Raw genomic sequence first — 22,502 nt, 5'->3', positions numbered from 1 at the left:
TATTAGTGGTAGCCCAACAAACCTTGTTCTTGTGTGTGTTCTTATATACTGTACGTGTACATTTTTTGGGACAACCCGGGCAAGGATCTCACAGAATCAGCTGGTTGGTGGTTCTGAGTTCAAACGGATGGTTGTTAGAGGCGCAGGTTTGAACCAGTCCCGAACTAAATTGAGATTATTTGTCATGATGAACGATGAAAAGAGTATGAAAAAAGTACAAGAGCATGTGAATGATGATGAAGAAAATCGACTTATACACACAAAAACTTAAGACGTTTTAATTTTAGACCATTTATAGCAGATGGTAAGGTTGAATCAATAAAATACGATTGTATCCATAAAAACATCAATTGGACCTTATTAAAATTTAAATGAAATACCCAGCTGGTAAATTATTCTTGCATATTTACCTATTCTGTTTATATTTTTATCATAATGACTTGGCGACTGACCTTGACTCGGGATTCTTATATTAAAAACAAACGTGTTTATTTGTGTACAATATCATTTATTGACAGCGTACACCTTATTGCAAAGGCATAAGACCTACCATTAGTCAGTTAAAAATGTTGTTAGTATATTTGCACTGAATCAATATTTTTGACGGTCTCCTATTTTTGTCTGTAGCAGGGGTGCGAAACTCCTCCTTTCGGGTATTCTCGGCTCCATTCGGCTCAGCATTGCTCCGAGCAATTATTAGGGTTGACACAACTTGACGTCCCTTTGCGTGCACGACCACAGATAAGAAAGTTACTTGAATTTTGACAACCCTACATAGCCGAAAGGGACAGTGCCATACATTAGAAAAGGACAGCATGATTCGCCCCTGAACCGCTGTCAATCGCCATGTCAATCTGAATATGGAACATGGAGACTATATAAAGGAGCCAAATCTCTATGTATGAAAAGTGTCCATCAAAAAACAGTAATTAGGCGGCGCCACCATTCACCGAAATACTACCAAAAACAACCTACGTAATTTGGTCGGGTTATTTGTTGCCTTATATGGTTCATATACTCATGTCCCAGACCCTAACTAGCGCCACCGGAGAGATTAGGAACTATTATTTAAAGCTGAAAGCGGTCCCTTTTCAACAATTCTGCCATAAGAGATTGGCATCCTTTCTATACCATCCATAATATGGATGGAACTTAGGACAATACCCTACCACTAGCACTAGTGAACCCCTGTACCCTCTTTCATTAGGGCATTTAAATGTTAGTGTACTTACTTTTATTTACACAATTGAACACAAGCTAAATCATTATAGTGCTTATTTGTTAAAGTCAACAAGAACAGTAGCCGTACTATATTTGTCGGCATCAGCTCTCCGAACCACACACATGGCCGATATGTTTGAGATAAGCTCGATTTCGAAGAAATAACTAATTTGTGCAGCATGCAATGTGTCACTTAGTAATGATAGACTGGGATTGGATTGATTCGCAGTAGGTATTGTGATAGCGCTTTTAGTTGGTGTTTATAATGTGGTATTGAAGGGTTTTTTATTTATTTCATCTCAGGTTTGTGTTTTTTTATTTTTATTTATTTGGGACAAAAACAGTAACACACAGGGTTTAGGCACAGAAATAGAGTACAAAGAATACTATAATGTTAGACCAACAACATCATCCACAGATTACTAGTGTTATTACGAATTGTACTTATTTTAAACGGTAAGCCGGGTATACCGATGCAATAGGCATTTTACTAATAATTTGATAAAAATCTAACCTAGGTGTTGCGTTGCGCCTACTAAACATGAACAGCAAATATTCTTATACTGACCGGAATATAGACCGGGATTACCTTTTGTATTGTTTTTGAGCTCACGATGTTTCGACGCAGTTACATGCATCTTGTTCACGGGTAAACTGAAGATAGCGGGTGGGTGTCAATGTGTAGACCGCGCTCGGTCTACCCTCATTCGTGCGCGTCGGCTGCGTTCGCTTTCAACGTTACCACCGGTCGCATTCACACTCGTTGGTCTGGTTGCGTTCACACCCGTTGGTCTGTTCAAGCCATAGACATAGTATATACAAGTAGTTATAGACGCGCCACCGAGCGACCGGGGGTAAGAGAAAGAATATTCATATAAAATTTGGGCAGCATAGGATTTTTTCTCTTTCACTCTTCGCCATCGCCATCCGCCATTCTATGATGCCATCCGGTCGGTGATAAGGACAAAGCATGGCACTATTTTCTCTTTCCTCTTATAGGAATCGCAATAAGACTATCTTTCTCCATCAAAGAGTGTCAGGCCCTTGGTTCAAGCACACCAAGCAAGCAAGCATATAAGTCTAGTGAAACTAACCGTGAATCATTCAAAACTGTTAACATATTCCAGGGCCTAACGAACGACGTGTGGTGGTACTACATGATCTCCTCCGCCTTCTACTGGTCGTTAACCATGTCCCAGTTCTGGGACGTCCGTCGCAAGGACTTCTGGCAGATGTTCGTCCACCATGTGGCCACCATCATGCTGTTGTCCTTCAGTTGGGTGTGCAACCTTCACAGGATCGGGACGCTGGTGTTGCTGTCACATGACTGTGCGGATATATTTTTAGAGGTACGTGAATTTGTCTAAGCGATGGATATTTAGCTCAGTTTAAAGCGTTTCGCGATGATCTATGATTGTGTCTTTGAGAAAGTTACTAAATTTAAGTTTAGGAATGCATCCTTGAAATTACCGAAAAAAAAAATACGGTGTATAAGCAGAGACATGCTAGAACACAAAATCTAACAATGTTATTATTTTATTAAAAGTATGTCGTTCCTTAATCCTTTGAACGTCACGCCTGTCGTGCGCGACGCGTCATCGTAAACCTTATCAGAATGCGCAAAGGTTGATTTTTGTCTGTAACCGCGCGCGTCAGTTGACGATTTAACCTATAAAAGTCCTATTTATGAATGGTTGGAATTTCTTCATTCTCATTCTCATAATAGATTTAGCCTTTATATGTAGTAGATCATCATTACACGAGTGAAAATAGTAACATTATTTAAAATAAAGAAATAAGGTGTATAAAAAGTGTTCATATTAATTTTGAAAATTTTCTTGTAATGCAAAAAAAAACCATTTTTTCTACTTTTTCCAAATATAAGCAAGTATGATTCCTTCTGATTGTAGAAGAGCTGTTAAAATGGCATTTTTATTGTCTATTGACTTCTAACACTTTTAAATACACCTTGTATAAAATAAGCTAGTACTTACTGTTGTGTTTAAACAGACAAACACAGACTTTACCCTTTAGAATAGATCATTCATATACCATTACCGTTTTATGGCCATAGCAAGTATCCACCAGAGGTCGAAACCGGTTTTTATTATTTTGAAAAAAAAAAAAAAATTTTTATTAGCCAAATTTACTATGCCACTGCTGGACAAAGGCCTCCCCTCGTTATCTCCACTTGGCTCTGTCGTTTGTTCCTTCCCACCAAACCGGATAGAATGCGTCCAAGTCGTCCTGCCGTCTCCTTTTCAGTCTGCCTGCACCATCTATGGCCAACCAATTTGGCCCACCTTTCTGGGTGCATGCGGCAGACATGTCCAGCCCATATTTTGAAATATCCTCTGAAAAACTTCCTAGCCCATATATTTTTTTTTATTCTAATATTTCTTTTACTCTACAAAATAAATTATCAAAACCAAAAAATTTCGTTAACCGGAATAACTTGAAACCGGTTAATACAAAAATAACCGGTTTGGACCCTTGGTACCCATGAGATGTTTGATTCCAGCAAGCGACCATTGCGACGCGCTTGTGGCGCCGGCGAACATTTGTGAGTGCTCGACCCCATGTGACATGCCACTTACCGCCAGTTACATGTACAACCGATTTTATATACGTCTTAATTTCAGCGCGGCATCGGGAAAAAATATTGTTTTAGAGCGAGATAAAATACTAAGAACCTGCTTTTCTCAGAATTTAAACGTTTTTGGTAATCCCAATCGTTAGCTTATTTTCGATTCTGAAATGAAGAAAAAGATTTAGGTGATATTTTTACTACGTTTTTATTTATAAGGAAATTTGGAGGATGGTTTAGTGCGTGACGTAGAAGAAACCAAATTTTCCCTAACACCTGGGGACCTAGCCAAGTTGACAATCGTACGTCGACATACGCAAAACGAAAATAAAAAATGTAACGGGATTACAGATGCTATGAAAAGTCACGTTTACATACGTTATTTAATTTTCGATTGCTATTTTCTATCAACGATTGTCATCTTGGCTGACCCCCTGAGTCACTTTTTCTGCATATGAATCGAAAATGATAGCAATCCTGAATAAGATAAATCCAAAACTTAAGTTCTGAGAGAAACCGGTTTATATATTCAATAAAGCCATTTTACCGATGTGACATAAATGACAATGACAATTTGCCCTACTTACACCTGACATGTTACTGGTGTTGTAGGTAAAAACAGTATAAAAAGCATAGCAAGCAAGCATCGAAATGTTGATGACATTTTGAACTGTCTTCTGATCTATTGACTCCAGATGTCTAGAGAATTCAAATAGATATATACAATCAAGTTAAAATAAAAACAACAGAATCTTATTTGCACTACAAATGTATGTATTGAACTTGGATAACTAAGGTTAAAGGTTGCTATATGTAGGTATCATGTATAAAAATAAAATTACAAGACCTAAGTAAATCGTGTATACCATTGATATATTTACGAAATGAGAAACAAAACAATGCCGTTTTTCAACGTTTAGCGTGGGAGGTGTGCGTGTTGAATATGTCGGGCATATTGTACTTGTTTTGCGAATTCGAGTTTGACGACATTTTTCCTCGCTGAACGGTGAAAAAAAAACCAACTCGTTTTCTGTTATTACCGGTGCCCGTCTTTCATTCACAAAAACCTATGTCGTAGCTTTTCCCGTTTTATTTGTAGTTTATGTGTAACGTCGACCGAATTGTCATTGTCAACAGTCGACCGGCGAAATAACTGGCCAAATTGAGGATTCGGTTGAAAGAATCGATGTGATTTGTGATATTTTGTCGCTTTGCTTGTCATTGCTGTGTCCGCTGAACGTTATCATTTTCACTTCCTTGTCAAGTGGCACAGACAACAACAATGTAGTTAAAGATTTGGTGTACGTAGTGAGTAGTTATATGAAATCGGTTGGAATCAATCATTTGCCCTATAACCTCGCCTAATGTTACTCAGTAACACGTGTGGTGGTTTTTAAAAGTCTAATAATTCATGCAGGTGTTTTTTTAATAGGGAGAACGCAGTTTTTAAATAGGGAATCTCTTCTAACTAGGTTTGATTTACTCGCCTTTACAGTCTTCTATAATTGTTTAAATAGTTATTATAACATTGATAAGGAAAACTAACCATATTTTAGGATGACTTATTTTATTGAGTATTTTCTCACCTTCTTTTAAAAAATAGGGAGATTAGAAGGGCCGAAAAATAAGCTTTGAGCTTAGAAGTAAAAACCTACCGACTGCGCCAGTAATTTTACTAATATTACTAACAAGTATATAGTTTCAAGCAAAAGGCAACTTATTCTGTTGTCAATAAGGTATTACTTACATATGTCCAATCTAGAAGACATTACCTGCGTATAAATGCAAAATGTCACTAGCGTAAGTATTTAATGACAAAAACAGATTTTTACATAATAGTCAATTTACGTTTGAAATAAACACTTTTGACAGGGTTTCTGTTTTAGGACTCCATTTTTTATATTTTTATTTATATATAACTATATGAACGCTTATACTGAGTTTACTGGGTGTATGATTGGACCTAAGGCAGCCCTGCTTGATCTAGGTGCGGAAGAGTGTGCATGTTTACTCACATACATATTCTCGTAAGACTAAACTATATGTGCCATTTTCAACCAAAAGGGTACTTATTGTCGGTTGTCAATAACGCGCTATTTCCATATAGCTTCAATTCGAAATCAACCTTATCGACAAGCGACAATGTGGTACCTTTTGGTCGAAAACGTCACATATTAATTTAAACTATATAAGTCGGGTTCAATTACACTGACTGGTTTTCTATTTTTGCTTCCATCGGATACAACTCTTATCTTAGTTAATATAGACTTCTGTAATAAGTTAATGTTATGGTGGAAAATAGGAACTGAAAGTCTTACGAGAATATGATGACATGGATGAGACTGAGGCAAGGTTAGCATGCCTATGAGCCGCGTCTTGAGGGAGAGGAACGGACTGCAATGCATGTTAGATTAGAGATCCTTGCGGTATGTTTGATACGGCAACTGAAGTTTACTTGTGGATATTGTTTGATAAGGATTATGATGGCAGACCATATTCTACTCCCGTGCTTCTTGCCTTTGCGCCAGTTCCGTTAGTAATTATATGATCTAGATCAGCAGCTTGACTTCCCCTAATAGTGCTTTCGGAAAGCTTTTTTTTAGTATAGATCTGATAATAATTATCAGATCTTGATGACAATGGGACGAACTGTATGCGTAACTCGCCCAGCTGTCTTTAAACATGGGGAAACAAACATAAATAAATAAAAAATCAAAGCTGCAGACGAATTAAGAATCTTAAAAAAAAAAAAAATCGGTTATAAAAACCTCCTTTAAAAGTAGACTGTACAATGACGTTTTAGTAATGGTCTGCAAATTACGTCAACTTCTTCTAGTAGGTAATAAAATTAAACGTGACTAGCAACCCGCAAGGATCTCTAAAGTCTCATCACTATAGCCTTTCCCTCGTTATGTAACTCATCTTTTTACAGGCGGCAAAGGCCACGAAGTACGCCGGCTACCAAAGGTTCTGCGACTGCGTGTTCGCTATGTTCACTGTGCTCTGGATCGTGACGAGGTTGGGGATATACCCCTTCTATATTATTTGGAGGTAAGCCAAATGTGTACGTCAGTTAAATTTTAATTTTTAATCAAGCAGATACATCTGCAAACGATACTTCAATTTTTTTTAATTAAAGGATAAATTAAAAGTTTACCGCTTCGGTCAAGATTCGTACTAGCGAACTTTTGGAACATCGGTCCAATCAATAATGGTCAACGTGTGGTGTTCAGATGGAGCTGACGGAACATTCTTACGGGTGCTTCATTGGGAGTATTGAATTGGCGTCACTTTCGTTTGTGAAAGAAATTCAACTTGAATGTTTGGGCAAACATTAATAAGAAAATACTAAATGATGCGACGCCTTTACCCCACCTACAAGAAAACATTTTTCTACTAAAAATTAAAACTCAATCTTACCGTATAATTTCAGTACAACGATCCGCGCGCCGATGCTGGTCCCAATGTTTCCGGCCTACTACATCTTTAACTCCCTACTGTGCCTTCTACTAGCCCTGCATATGATTTGGACGTGGCTGATTCTCCAAGTCGCATATAAGACTATTAAGGCTGGCCAGGTGAGTAAACCGGTTATTATTAGAGCGAACAGGTTAAACAGGTAATGTTTTGTAAAGGCAACCGGTTTTTAAAAGACATATTACGGTTATTCTTAGAGCGAACAGGTAATGTTTTATAAAGACAACCGGTTTTGTAATTACATCTTTAATGCCCTACTGTCTTTACTGCTAGCATTATGTATAGGAAAGGATATGATTTTAACAGTTTATGTGCATATGTATTTAAGTGGGCCGGGAACGGTATGTTTATTCCGTGTGTTTCACTAAAACCTTCAAAGATAAACGATGTTTCTTTATATTTTTTGCCCATTTTAACCCTTTGACGCGATCAACTGACGCGCGCGGCTACAGCCAAATATAAGCGTTCCGACAAGGTTCACGATAACTCGCCGCGCGTGGCGTTTAAAGGGTTTAAAAACAGGAGTTTACTTTATTAGCACGCGATAATGGTATCAAAACATTGCTGTCATCCAATAATATTGACGTGTTTGTTTCCAGATGGAGGGCGACATTCGCAGCTCGAGTTCAGACATCAGCGATAGCTCGCATTACTCTAATCACAGCACGCCCAACCGGGTCAACAATAAAAAGTAATTTTCTTTCATTTGTGGCTTTTCTGTGTCCTCACCATACATAAATAAGTAATCTTAGAGTGCTTACTCTGTACAAAGATAAAACCCATTTATAATCAGTTTTAACCGATTGACATTTAATTTATTAACAAAATAGCTAATTTGTATATTTCATTTTATTTCATTTATTTATTTCAATCAATCAGCACTAACAGCTAAACCTTACGTGCTAATAGGCATTATATTACTTAGTGTCTAATATGCATGAATCACTTTTAAATAGAAAAAATGCTTGTCTGTTGCAGAGACACATAGAGCACGGCGCGACGCGCGCAGTGGGCGCGCTCCTGACTGCTGACGACAGGTTGTACTCGTACGTAGTTACGTATCGCACACCGGCCATTCATGACACTAACATTATTTCGACACCATACTCCTGACTGCTGTTGACGACATGGTTGTACGTATTGCATACCAGCTACGCTCACGATTATTTCGATACCGGTTTACAGACACAAACCGGTTAAATTATACCATAACAAAAACCGGTTTATTATTGTAGCTAATTAAAATTGGGTTTTAAAAAACTGGATAAGCAATGGCACAGTCTGGTTTCAATTTATTTTGACTTTGTTATTTGTATCTATAAATGGACTGACGAACTGTTGCATTATAAATATATTATACGACAAAAAAAGTCACTAAGGACAATGCCTAGGGTAACACAAATCAAAATATTTAATGAAATGATTTGTTTCATGGTTGTATTGAAATATTGTAATTTAGCCTATTAGCCTATAGCTATAGGCCTACTACTCGCCGCTCCCCTACTTAGGGAACCGATTGAGTTAAGCAGTAGGGCTGTAGGATTACACATAGTCTTGCAAAACGGTTTTTTTTAGTTTCTTGGATCCGTGCCGTCCTTATTTTTATTTAATTATTTTATATGAGTCTTAAGTAAACAATTTGATTTACCTCAGTATTTTCCATTTTCGTGTACTTACATATAATTTTATCGTACTTAAATTACACCGTTTTATTTATTTTTTACTTTAGAATTGTCTTTTTTCAATAACTATTGTTTATCACATTAAAGAAACGGCTGGTGTCGCGGTATTCTGAATAAAGTATCAATACAGATACGTGTTTCCTAATACCTACATATATAATTATAATAAAAGGCTATTGGCTTTAATAATAAAAGGTTATATATATAATTATAATAAAAGCTAAAGGCTAGGTATTGATGATAAAAGAACAAAATGGTTTCGTAGTTTTTTTAATAACGTCGGTGAAAGAAAATTATTTATAATTAATTTAGTTTTTTACGTTACATATTAAAAGCATGGGGTTGCAGTAACTATATATATCGATGAAAACTGACCCTTATTACTTTATCTAAATTAAAAAAATTGTAAAGTAACCAAAAATTTATCCTAATATTAATTAATTTTAATTATACATAGGAATTCGCACGATTGCCTTACCTTGTTAAAGGTATTTCGCATATAAATATAAGTCATAATAATAATATACAATGGATAGTTATCTATTGGAATTGGTTCTAAATAATATATGCTAATGATGAATAGGTATATAATAAAGTCATGGTGCATTAAAGTACAGTACATTAAAAAACTTGTCGTGACTATGTCAATGTCATAGAGACGATGACATGAGTTTTAGTTTATCACTTTACCTGTACAATCTTTTCTTATACCAGATTAAGGCCACGAAAATCTATGACCAAGCAAATTTATCGCCTAATAAATACGACAAGTTTCTAGTTATAAAATTATTGTTAGAATTAATCGACTTGACAAAATCTGTGCAAAACCGGTTTCAGGTCTTACTCAGATATTCTGCACCGGTTTTCCCTTTAACCGGTTTTAGATACTTTGTGTTCTATGGCAAAATTTAAATTATAATTCCATTTTACTATGTCAACAACGAAGCCTATTTGGCATGTATATAAAAATGTAGTGTACATATGCCATCAGGCCTTCACATAATATATAATTACTTATTTTATTTACTTGTAATATTCTTAACTTTCTCTATCGCGCCGATTCATTAGTATTTACTACTGTTACTCTCTACGAAATCACAAATTACTGCTATTGCACAACTACTCTGTGATTATTTAAAACTACGTGTCTCAATGTTTTATTGGTTAAGTGACATAAATTCATATTAAATCTGTTGCCTTCTAATGTTTAAAGTACTCAGTCAAATAAGTTACTTACTGGCAATCAAACTTATTGAAAATTATGTAAAATTTTAAAGAAAAAATAAATAATCACGGTTTATGTGATATTTTTCGGCTTATAATGATTAAAGATAATATTTTACCCGTTTATAAAGTCGATGAAAACAGTTATTTTTAGCCAGTTTTGTAAATATTCTATTGGATGGGACCACGTAGTTGAAATTAGCTACACGCTTCCATATTTAAATATATTAATATCTTATTAGACAAATTATAACTATGAAAATCAGTCTGCATTCGCTATACTTACCTACAAATTATAAAGCTAAATTTTCATTATTAATTATCGATCAAAAATGTATAAGTAACATATTTTTATTTGAAATTTTAATCCGCCTTCACATTAGATAACTTATAAGAATAACATTGTGTTCAATCCGCTGACGACCATGGAAATGTAATGTTATACACTAGGGTTAGATATATCATAGATAGGGAGATCATTGTGTATCATTACTTCATGCTTTTTAGCTACTTAATTTTATTGTTTATGTTTTCGTAAACTCACTAAGATACACTGTTTATGGCGAGAGACTTACATCTACTCATAGATATATAGGGTTCACAAACATCTGCACAAACCAACGTTCCAAAAATATATTTACACGCCTCAATGACACTGACAATAAGGTCAGGTAAAATAGTAAATATATTATTGGTTTGTAAAGATGTTTATCAACTCGACCGTACAAACACAGCGAGTCTTTATATTAATTAATTAATTATTAATTCATTTATTCATATAATACAGTTACACATATACTATAAATGCGCCAAACTGGAGTAACCAACAAATCAAATCAAATATAAGTCAAAAATATGTGGTAGCAAATATATGTGGATATCAAATTCTGTGTAGGTTCCACAGAGGTTCGTCAGTGTCAAAAGTGGTACATTCGTGCCTTTTCTCACATGGTTGTATATTAAATAAACCCATTTATTCCACAGAGTGAGATAATATTTGGTAATATTATATATTCGATTTAACTATATTCATAGAGTACCGTTTTGAGCTAATAGAGTTTATGACATTTTATGAGTAATGAAATTATATCCCTATCAAAACGGTTTTCTTAGAGCAGTAGAGTTACTTATTTCCTTGGACTTGCTAGTATATATAGTGTTTGGATGCCATTCATTTATTAAGTAAGACGATTTTTGCCAGTGTATGATCCCCTCCCTCCCCTTTGTAAGAAAAAATAAGAAAAGGCTAACCCGCTCCCCCCTATATTGGCTATATATCACGTAAAAAACTACAGGAAAAAATAAATACACGTTCGGTTTGTTTTAGTGTTTATTTAAAAAAAACATTTTTGGAACGTTTATTTGTACCTTTAAAGGTACTGGAGCCCGTTTAAGCTCTGCGCCGTGTTTGATAGCATGGAGTGGGTCAGTGTTATTTAAAACGTCATAATTTTATAGAAATAAAAAAAAATTGTGATCTACGTAAGAACTATGAAAATCCCCTCCCTCCCCCTTGTAAGAAAAAATAAGATATGTTCGACCTCCCTCCCCCCTAAATCGTCTTACGTACTTAATAAATAAATGGCGCCATTCGTCAAACTATATTATAATATAAACTTTCGAAGAAACAGTTTGTTATTTTTTGACAAATGTCTGAGCTTATGAACAATGCATAATGGGCCTGTCATGACTATGTGATATGATTATATCACTTCTTTTGGAATGAGTACTTGTTGTATCAAATGATTTGTTAAAGATATAATTAGTCTAAGATGTTTTGGTGGTCTCTGATACTAGATAGTAAACATGTAGATAGGAAGTATTATTTAATTCTTAGTTAGTGCCTTTTACACACGCAACACTACAAAATCATTCCTTTAGAATACGATGGTGATAAAATTTGTAAGCCTTTCGATAAATCTAAATTAGTCTTATGGTTTTTAGGTGCGTGTGTGAAGCAGATATAAATGCTTGTTTCGTATGGTTTAAATAATGTGTTCTATATTGATATTCAGAATTGAATAGAGGAATTTGATGTTTTCGCATAAGCATTTAACCTTTTAACCGACAGAGACGTCAAATGACGCACGCGGCTGCAGTCAAAAATCAGCCTTCGTGCAATCCGAAAAGGTTCACAGTCACGCGCCAAACACGACAGGCGCGGCGTTCATAGGGTTAATACAATTTTCCCTATATCCAATATTTTTTAATGATTTATATGTAATATTCTTTCATGGTTCTACTGATTTTCATAAATATTGAAATAGATAATAATTATTCAGTGTTGTCAGTTTACTCTTACTAATTCTGAATATCATTGGAGCGCCGATTCCTCATTGTAATACTGTCTTGTATATGTCTAAACACTAATGGAGTTATTCATAAACGCGATAATGGCCTGAATTAGCTATGAATTGTTTAAGTTGTGTAAAGTTTCATGAATAAGAGGGTAAGTTTATTAAAAGCGTCGAACAAACATATATAAATTATAATACCTGTTGGATGCATGAAAATTTGACAATCGCAATTTGAGAAGTAATCAGATTATGATAAGTTATCGAATTGAACAAATAATGCAGTTAAGTATGTAATATTGTTATTTGTTAGACAGGTATAATATGAATTTCCTCAAATGATTTTTACGCCTAAGACACAATCTGTTAAACAAAAGCCATTGTTTCTTTTGTGCGAGCGGTGGGCTACCGTGTTGAGCGCGTGCCTAAGCAAAAACGTCTAAAAAGCGGCTGTATCGTGGTAGTTTTAGGGTTCAAATCTATTTACATACATGTAACATGTTTTGGTAATGTAGGACAATCGCCCACCTTAATATAGGCAAGCGCTCATATTATTACTTAGATTTGAACCTTAAAAACAACTATTACACAGTCGCTTTTTAAACGACATTGTTGCTTTGGCACGCGCTCAACACGGTAGCCCACCGCTCCTACAAAATAAACAATGGCTTTTGTTTAACAGATTAGGGTCTTAGGCGTAAAAATCATTTGGATAAATTCATACTACACTTCAATGGTTATCTGAGATAAGGTCAATACTGATAAGTGGGGCTGGTCTTCATATTGGCGCCTATTTATTTACACATTGATTAGTGTTTACTGCGAGTTCATACATTTGGTACTTGCGTTTAGTGGCAAATGTATGTACTAGGAAATGCAAACCGGTTTTATGTGTATGAGAAAACCGGTTTATAACCGAAATTTCATACAAATAAAAACCGGTTTGCATTCCCTAGTATGTACCAACACTAACTCGCGATAAAGGCTACACTTATCGTTATTGACCTTACCTAATTAAAACCTTAGCCTGAAACCTAAATAAAACACGGATAATTTTGTTTTCCTATTCTTTCACATTTTGTTTTATCAATATAATTTTTATCGGTTTTTCGATAGGGTATACCGGTTTCGGCCGGTTATGTTACGTTAATTATATAACAAACGCACCGTTCTTGCAACTAAAGTGCATAAATTAATATAAGTGCTCATGTTAACATCAAATTCATATCTAAATATCTACATAGGTGCTATTGCTAAAGAATAATGTTTAATTTAAGCTATGCTAGTAAAATCTACAATTTTGCTTGTTTATAAAAATACGAAAAACAGTTTCATTCAAACTATTTCACATCGCGCCATATTTACATATTTGCTGTATACTTAATATTTGGGTCAACGAAGAACCAAGATGTTGGTAAGAATTAAGTAATGTGACAAATAAAATAACGATTAATTCATTCTACGAAAAATCTTGGCTGTTTCTTGAGTAAACTTATGCAAAAATTCCAAAAAAGTACATTTTCTAAAGTTTTTACAGCTACAAGCTTACTAATACTTTAATCCCAAACTATGCTTTTTTTCGAAATAGTTTCTGGCCTTAAACGTCTAAATTTGCCGCCGTAAGGCCACGCATTTACATTACATTAGTTATTTATTGTTACGCAAATAAAACACCCAAAGATATGCTTAAAGAAAGCTTAGGAATTGTTATAGGATAAGAATTTTATAAAAAAAGTAGGTAAAATTGTGTCGTTCTTAAGCAAAAGGTACTAAGGCTAATCGCAATAGCTAGGTAACATGGTGAGGAGAATTGCCTCACGGCGCCCCTCTTTACTGTCTACGGCGCCCCAGGGCGCCGCGGCGCACAGTTTGGGCACGTTGGTCGGTTGTCTGTATTTAAAAACAGATGAGGGAAGAAATTCCTCATGAATTCCACGGTAAAGGCGGAATATGAACTCATATTTACAAAAAAACGGTTCCTTTTAACTAAGAACGCCATATTTGTGTATTATTTCAAACAGTCGTTTTATTCTCCAGTTGCCTAAAAGAAATCGTAATTTTTATTTAAAAAAAATGTTTGCCTGCTTTTTTGCTAAGAATTCGAACTAATATAAACAAGTACAGATAAAAATCTATGAACATATTTTATACTGTTATTGAGATGTAACTATTGTTTTACAACTTACAAGGCCGCGTTAATTATGCTAATCTTAGATCTAAGACAAATTTATTAAGTACAGATTTAGTGCATAATTATTTTCCATCGTATTTTCACGAAAACGTACGAACGTGTATTGCTATTTCAGTCAGTCTCGGTACAAAGAGTATTAAGGTTGACTGAAGTAGCACGACTAATACGAACGTTTCCGAAAAAATACGATGAAAAACAATATTATGCACTACATCTGTACAGTATTTCTTTATTCAATAAAAATCTGTTGTATCAGAATATGAAATTATAGTTCAGGTTTTTTTAAATTATTATGAATGTTAATCCGTGGTTGTTGTTTCTTTCGTTTAAAATTTATTAATGTTTTAATTACGGCCTGTATTGATAATGCCTATATAAATTAATAATTTACCGCCATGATTTTTCTACAAACGATGATACCTACTTGTTTAATATTTAATAAACTTTCCTACAGCTAAATTAATCTTTATATCAAAGAATACGAATTTTTACAGTAGGTACATATGGTGCTACTTTACCACACCAGTGCGGTAATTAGCACGTTACGTGCCTGTGTAGAAAATTTAAAGGGCCATATGTACTGTTAAACAATGTACGATATAACACTCCTTCGGCCGTGTTTTATTATACCGCCACTATTAGATTATTTTAAACCGGGTCACTCACGTATTATTAAGTCGAATAGCTCGACATGTTTCTGTCCAATTTACGAGGACCGTCTTCATGGAGACACGACACGTCTTCACTGGTCGAGGGCGCGGCTCGATTCGAGGGGAGGGGAGGGGGCGGCTGGTGGTTGTGGCGGAGGGTGAGTGACCCGGTTTAAAATAATCTAATATGTTTGAGTCTCACGGGAGTTTTATACCGCCACTAGTCGCGAATTTCCTACTTTTCGCACTTGTATCGTGATGTACTATGAAATGAACAGCTTATTCCCGTTCACTGTATTGTTAGATTTTATAAGATGTCTAAATTGTATGAACAGCTTTTAAGTACCTAACATTCGGACATCTTAGAAAATCCGACTATGGCACATCACACAAAAGCTCGAAAATCGAAATTTGGTTTCTGCCTATCTATTGCTCTTGATATTATATATATTGACCCTCAGAATTCTTTTTAGATATTCAAAGCCTGCATTTATGCATTAGCCATGAAATAAATTCAGATATTGTCTATGACACCTGTCTTTTTGTGTAGAAATTTGAATTTATTCCGCGCATAGGGTTCACTCTGAATATCACAAAAAATTAGCTTGTGTGTGACGCGCCTTAACCACTATTTCTGTTTATTAATGGGGTTGGCAACTGTCAAAGATTTGCATACATGGCGCCATCATAGCTCGACCCTTTCTCTAGTTTTGTTCTATGAGATTTGGCCTAAAGGGGCTGGCATTCAGGGTCTAAAAATCCAAAAAAAAAACAAGAATTTGACACAATTCTAGGGCATGACAGGGCAAGCTATGCTGGCGCCATCTGTAAAATACTTCGACCGGCCTACCCCATTGATTTAATATTCAATCGGCCTCTCTTAATATGAATATGTAAAGTTTAAACTTTAAACGTGGCATTACCACGACTTGAAAGGGAGCAACTCGCGACTCGAGACCGTGTATTGTTAAAAGTGACACAACTCAGAAAATGGTCGATTTTATAATTTTAGAGGATATAGTGGATCTATATTCCTTCCTGGATATTGATACTATGGAGAATATTTTTGAATAGGTACCTATTATAGAAGTTAGTAGCGAATAACTAATTCCATACAAACTTGTAAATACTTCTGTAAAATCAAACGAAGGCATAATGATTGTGGTGAATATACATGAAATTGTGTAAAAATGTGTTCTAAAATATTAATATTAAGAGAAGAAAATGGGGACTACGTTTGCATGAAAAGACGTTTTCGTCTGCATTCGTCTTAACGTGTGTATTCAGGTCACGGTTTTTTTTAGTTGTGTCACTCTTATAAAATAACGTCAACTTATTCGTTAAATATATATTTTAGTCACACTACCGTGTTCAGACGCTTTAACCACGTGTCTAAGTATTAAAAAGAGTTGAAATAATCTTTAATGGTTTTGTGCCTTTTGAAATATGTTGTTATTAAGAAAGTTGATATGATTTAAATAATAATGTTACTTATTGATAGAAATTACACTACTTAAGGGCGCTTTTTTACAACACTTTTTAAACGCGTTGACGAAATTGGACGGCTACCTTGAGTATCTCTTAGGAGTACGAAGGGGACATCGCTATATACGTGTCTCAGTCACACAGCGGAGCCGCCCGCGGACCCATAATCCATATAAAGCTCGAAATACTGTAATGTGTGAAACACTACAGTATTTCCAGGACTCATGGTAGCCTTACAGTACAGATTTATATTAACAAAGGTTGTCGTTTTCGCGTTAAAAAAACGTTATTGACGTGAGTTATTGTTTAAACTTGATCTCTGTTGTTGCATTTTGACGCTTTGTTTCAAGTTTACAAGTGGTTTATATTTTTATTATCAGAAGAATATATCGGTGTTTGTTTATGGTTAAATTGCATTTGTATTGAAATATTTATAATACACAATTCGACACCTCTAAACCACTGTTTTCTTTTAATCTGCTGTAGAGAAATTTGTTATCTTTATAGTACCTATAGATAAAAAAACTTTCCAAACTTCGTTTACAGTGCCTGCGAGCTGAACAAATGTTTATTTTTACAAAAAAAATTAAGGACTACGATTACTCGTTTTCCCGAATAATTTTCGAATTCCCACCCGAGCCACCCACATTGGGACTTGGGACATCCGAGAGAAAGAATACCCAGGCGGATAGCATCCCTAGACTAAGCTAGACTGGAGTTATTGTGTTTGCACACTGTGCTTGTGCAAATATTATATTGAGCAATAGTTGCTTCAGCTACATGCGCAACACGCAAGTACAATAAACGTATAGAAATGCTTGTTAACAAAACATAAAAAACGCCTCTGAAACGTCAAATTCTTTGGCTTAAAGGACTCGCATCCAGGCCATAATTGTTAAAAAAAATATCGAATTCTTATGTCAAGCGTCCTTACTTCATGTGTCAAAAAAGTCAATGAACTGTCAATTCAATTCTCAGTCCCTACTCCATCGCGTCGCGTGTCGTTTGGCCCGCATATCATTACCGCAAATTATCAATCATACAAACCTTCCGGAGTGAAAACAAGTGTTCTGTTATAATAAGTTCGCGATGCTTCGCCCGTTTTTGGATGCTTTTTGGAACGAAGATGTGTGGTTGCCGCCCAACACTACGTGGGCAGATATAGCGCCCGGCCCAGACAAAACGGTTACCTACACCGATCATCGGCATGTTTTCCTTCCGATACCCATGGCCCTGGTGTTTATAGCGCTACGCTTCGTTTTAGAAAAGTAAGTACCGGTTTATTTTTAACCTAGTTTTCTATAAGTGCGGTAGCTTGGTTCGGTGTTAAACAAAAAATGAATGACACATTGATAACGCGAAATTAGTTAGAAAGGAAGTTAGCTCTAAATGTTTCCTGTGTAAGTGGCAACGGAGTTGAAATTAAAATTCGACCTGTTGTAAAATTAAACAACTTGAAAATGTTAAATGTAAAGAGATAAGCCTATAATCCAGAGATTTAAATTGCTAAAATTGCCATTTTTACATTATTAAATTATGACTTCGTATTCTGTTTAGGTCATACTTTACTAGATTCATAACTCTGCTTTGCATATTATACTAAAAACATCTGCATGCAGTCAAGGAAACTCTAAAGACAACAACTTATTTTTAAGTTGCCGGTTAAAACATATTAAAACGAATCATAGTTTACATTTTCATAGACATTCGCTCCAGTGAAGTTTTTTATATACCTATACTATAATAAGTTGTAAGGATAACATCTGATCAGGTTGCCCCTAGATTTTACCATATTTAAAGAATATATTTTGTGTCTAAGGAAATACTGTTTAGCAGTAATTATTAAATGCTGGGTTATAACATGGTAATCAACTCATCAAAAGCACTAACTAACAGAATTAAAAACACATAAATTGGAAGATAAGATTGTGTATACACATAAACCTAATTTATTTAAAACATGTATTGCATACATTCGTATATAACGAAGACTTTAAAAATAGTGACGGTTTACATGGGCCTGAACTAGGATTCCCTGTGTTTCAGGCGAGGTTATGTATGTGTTATATGGATTCCTTATTGTCCAAAATAAATGAATTTAATTTTAATTTTTTATAGTTTAGATACAGACACACCAAGAAGACGTTCAAATACAACTCAATTAAAATTATAATAATTTTATGTTATTTCAGATATGTGTTTGCACCATTTGGCAAGTCACTAGGCATTAAGGATGGTAGAAATAAGAAAGCTGCACCCAACCCTAAACTGGAAGCCGCCTATAGGGCCAATCCTGCTTTGAAAAAGGTAATACATCTGTCTAATAATGAGTAGGTTAATTTATCATGTATCTCAGGCAGCCACAATATAGTATAGTCTTTTGATTTCAAACGAGCCCCGAACGGCTTACCCTTTGTCTATTGTTAAGTAAAACGGCGTGTGCTACTTACCTGTATAAAAAAATAGTTGGATAATAAGAAAGCTGCACCCAACCCTAAACTGGAAGCCGCCTATAGGGCCAACCCTGCTATGAAAAAGGTAATACATCTGTCTAATAACGAGTAGGTTAATTTATCATGTATCTCAGGCAGCCACAATATAGTATAGTCTTTTGATTTCAAACGAGCCCCGGCTTACCCTTTGTCTATTGTTAAGTAAAACGGCGTGTGCTACTTACCTGTATAAAAAAAATAGTTGGATTGCTTTAACCGGTTAATGAATTACGACTATGGTAATTGGAATAAGATTCAAAATGAACTAACACTACATCTAATACTCGTTCATGATAACTATATATCTTTATGATTACTGGATACAGGCCATATCAGTTGCCATAACTGCCTGCCTGCTTATTAAATAATAATGCGATTATAGATTATACAGTTATGTTAAAAAAATCACTTATTGAATATAATGGGTTGTCCAGTAATAAGTTTCTCAATGGACGCTTGAATGTTGTATCGGATGTTTCCATCCTTATCCGTCGTTTTTATTATTTGTTGTTATAGCAGCAACAGAAATACATCATCTGTGAAAATATCAACTGTCTAGCTATCATGGTTGATAAGATACAGCCTGGTGACAGACGGACAGACAGACAGATAGCGGACTCTTAGTAATGGGGTCCCGTGTTTACCCTTTGGGTACGGAACCCTAAAAATTACGACACCCTCGGTGGGCGGTGGTCATGGTCAGCTCTTGGTCCAGGTGCTAAAAGCAATCAAATGGGGCATTTTCTATGAAAAGGGACCTTATTGTCGATGGCGCTTACGCCGCACAGCGTTGCGTGGCATTGTATTTATATCGGAGCATCATTTATAATGGCGTAAGCGCCATCGACAACAAGGTCCCTCTTTATAGAAAATACCACAAATAGTACAGGTAACCTACCATTAATAAATCAACTATGTACTATCAACCTCGCATGATCGATAACCTAATGACATTCTGTGATTAGGTACTCACAACAGCAAAATCGACCTTAAGTAAAACGTAATCATAGGCGGTTATATCACACTGGATGCGATTCGCACGTCGCTCCGATGTTTGAGGGTGACAACGCGATGCGCGTAGTATAGCGACATTCCGCTCGCACGTCAGAGCGACGTGCGAGTCGCACCTAGTGTAAAGCCGGGTTCACATTTGCCTGCAGATGCCTAATGCATCAGAGAAATGTGAACGCAACCATATTAAATGTATGAAACCGATATCTGTCACAACAGCTGTGTTGTGTTACGACAGACAAATATGTGCAGTCAGCTTAATAACCGCCATAAAGGTTTAAATTAAAATGCATTATTTTACTTGCCATGATTACTTCTGACCTAGGTTAAACTATGACACTGCAAAAGCAACCTTAAAGCGATAAACATTCGATTCAAATTGCGTCGTATTTGTTTTAGAATCACGTTATGCACGACATGACCAATGCATTCTTTTGTTTATATTTACAATTCCTATACAAACGAAGGTAACTCATAATGCTTTGTGTTACGGTGCATTTTCTTAAACCTTGATAGATAAAAAGGCAATGTCATTTTAATTGTATAATATTATAAATTATAATCAGTGCAACATGTTTGCATAATTAATTTTGATGTTAAAGTAATGAAATGACATCTGTTTAATCGGCTTTTATTATTGAGTAGGCTTTTTAGGGTTCCGTACCCAAAGGGTAAAAACGGGACCCTATTACTAAGACTCCGCTGTCCGTCTGTCTGTCACCAGGCTGTATCTCGTGAACCGTGATAGCTAGGCAGTTGACATTTTCACAGATGATGTATTTCTGTTGCCGCTATAACAACAAATACTAAAAAGTACGGAACCCTCGGTGGGCGAGTCCGACTCGCACTTGTCCGGTTTTTTTTTTTTTCAAACTTGCTCGGCAACTTTCTTCCTTGCGTTTTAGACGCTGACAATCATTTTACAAATACATATGTATTATACAGCCTAAGATCTACATACTTACGGATGATAAGTGGTATTTTCTATAAAAAGGGACCTTATTGTCGATGGCGCTTACGCCATTATAAACTGCTCCGATATAAATATAATGCCGCGCGACGCTGTGCGGCGTAAGCGCCATCGACAATAAGGTCCCTTTTCATAGAAAATGCCTCATATTGGTAAGCCGAAACAGTGATTGACTGTACAAGCGTACGACCTATGTATTTATTGGGTATACCTATATTCATTTTGTCTTAGATAGAAGCTAAATGCATATCATTGTATCACTAGAAATAATTTAAAGCTAATTCTCAGTTTAGTAGCTCACAATGTTTATAGGTTTCTCAATCGAATCAGGGTTCCTAGAATAGAACGTTTAGTGGAGTTCGAACTTCGAACACAACATTAAACATCGTTCTAGATTCTACATAATCCATACTAATATTATAAATGCGAAAGTGTGTCTGTCTGTCTGTCTCTGTTACCACTTCGCGCTTAAACCGCTGAACGGATTTGAATGAAATTTGGTATAGAGATAGCACAGAATAAGTAATAGTATTATCATACAGAACGGCCACGCACCGCCCCGCCCCGACTCGAATTACCTCGCCCCGCGACAGAAATCTGGCGGACTTCTGGCGTACTCTCAGTACTATTTTTAAGAAATTTACTCACACTATGACGCGTGTACAGACATGCCGTTCACACATAGAAACGCAAGTGATTTTTGATGTATACTTGTATAGCGTGTCCGCCCTGTGGAGATAGTTTGAGACCCGGGGAAGGACATAGGATAGTTTTTATCCCAGGAATCATCCTTTACGGGTGTGAAAAGGGGGGTGGTAGTTTGTATGCAGGTACACGAGCGACGATATAAACGAGCTCCACGCGGACGAAGTCGCGGGCAAAAGCTAGTATATAATATCCTATGTTTGTTTCGGCACCCGTCCGATCGGTAGCAAGGAAACCACTCATGATTCACTATGTTGTATTTTCTCTGGCAAGAAATGTACCTTCGTTGTGATGTAGTAAAGTGTTTATCAGTGGCTTAGAAAATAACATAATAGCACTGGCTATTATGTTATTTTCTAAGCCACTACACGACCAAGTCAAGTAAATGTAGGTCATTGCTCTGCTGATTTTAAAGTATACCTAATACTCAAATACAATGAAAACGGTGACATTCGTACTTAATATTATAAATAAGTGCAAAGGTCTCTTTGTTTAGTCTTTTACCTTTTCACA

General features: G+C 35.7%; 2 protein-coding genes across 5 annotated transcripts in view; both read left to right on the top strand.

Annotated features, from left to right (window-relative positions):
* Window positions 1-17,255, top strand: part of LOC134749938 (ceramide synthase 6-like) — a 41,517-nt gene extending 24,262 nt beyond the window's left edge. For 2 of the 4 annotated variants that reach the window (XM_063684959.1, XM_063684958.1), the window contains 6 exons: window positions 2,349-2,570; window positions 3,743-3,784; window positions 6,741-6,859; window positions 7,242-7,386; window positions 7,885-7,976; window positions 8,264-17,255. In XM_063684959.1, coding sequence (XP_063541029.1) covers window positions 2,349-2,570; window positions 3,743-3,784; window positions 6,741-6,859; window positions 7,242-7,386; window positions 7,885-7,976; window positions 8,264-8,273 — 630 coding nt within the window. In that variant the 3' untranslated portion in view covers window positions 8,274-17,255. The remainder of the gene's footprint in view (window positions 1-2,348; window positions 2,571-3,742; window positions 3,785-6,740; window positions 6,860-7,241; window positions 7,387-7,884; window positions 7,977-8,263) is intronic. The other 2 variants (XM_063684960.1, XM_063684962.1) reach the window with 1 other exon arrangement.
* Window positions 17,256-17,774: 519 nt separating this feature from the next.
* Window positions 17,775-22,502, top strand: part of LOC134749940 (ceramide synthase 5-like) — a 36,232-nt gene continuing 31,504 nt past the window's right edge. The window contains exons 1-2 of the mRNA XM_063684967.1: window positions 17,775-18,079; window positions 19,004-19,118. Of these exons, the coding sequence (XP_063541037.1) occupies window positions 17,901-18,079; window positions 19,004-19,118 (294 nt within the window). The 5' untranslated portion in view covers window positions 17,775-17,900. The remainder of the gene's footprint in view (window positions 18,080-19,003; window positions 19,119-22,502) is intronic.

This window comes from Cydia strobilella, chromosome 19 (genome assembly GCF_947568885.1).
Source record: "Cydia strobilella chromosome 19, ilCydStro3.1, whole genome shotgun sequence".
Lineage (NCBI taxonomy): Eukaryota > Metazoa > Arthropoda > Insecta > Lepidoptera > Tortricidae > Cydia > Cydia strobilella.
Note: the sequence above shows the minus strand (reverse complement) of the source record. Positions and strands in the feature narration are given on the sequence as shown.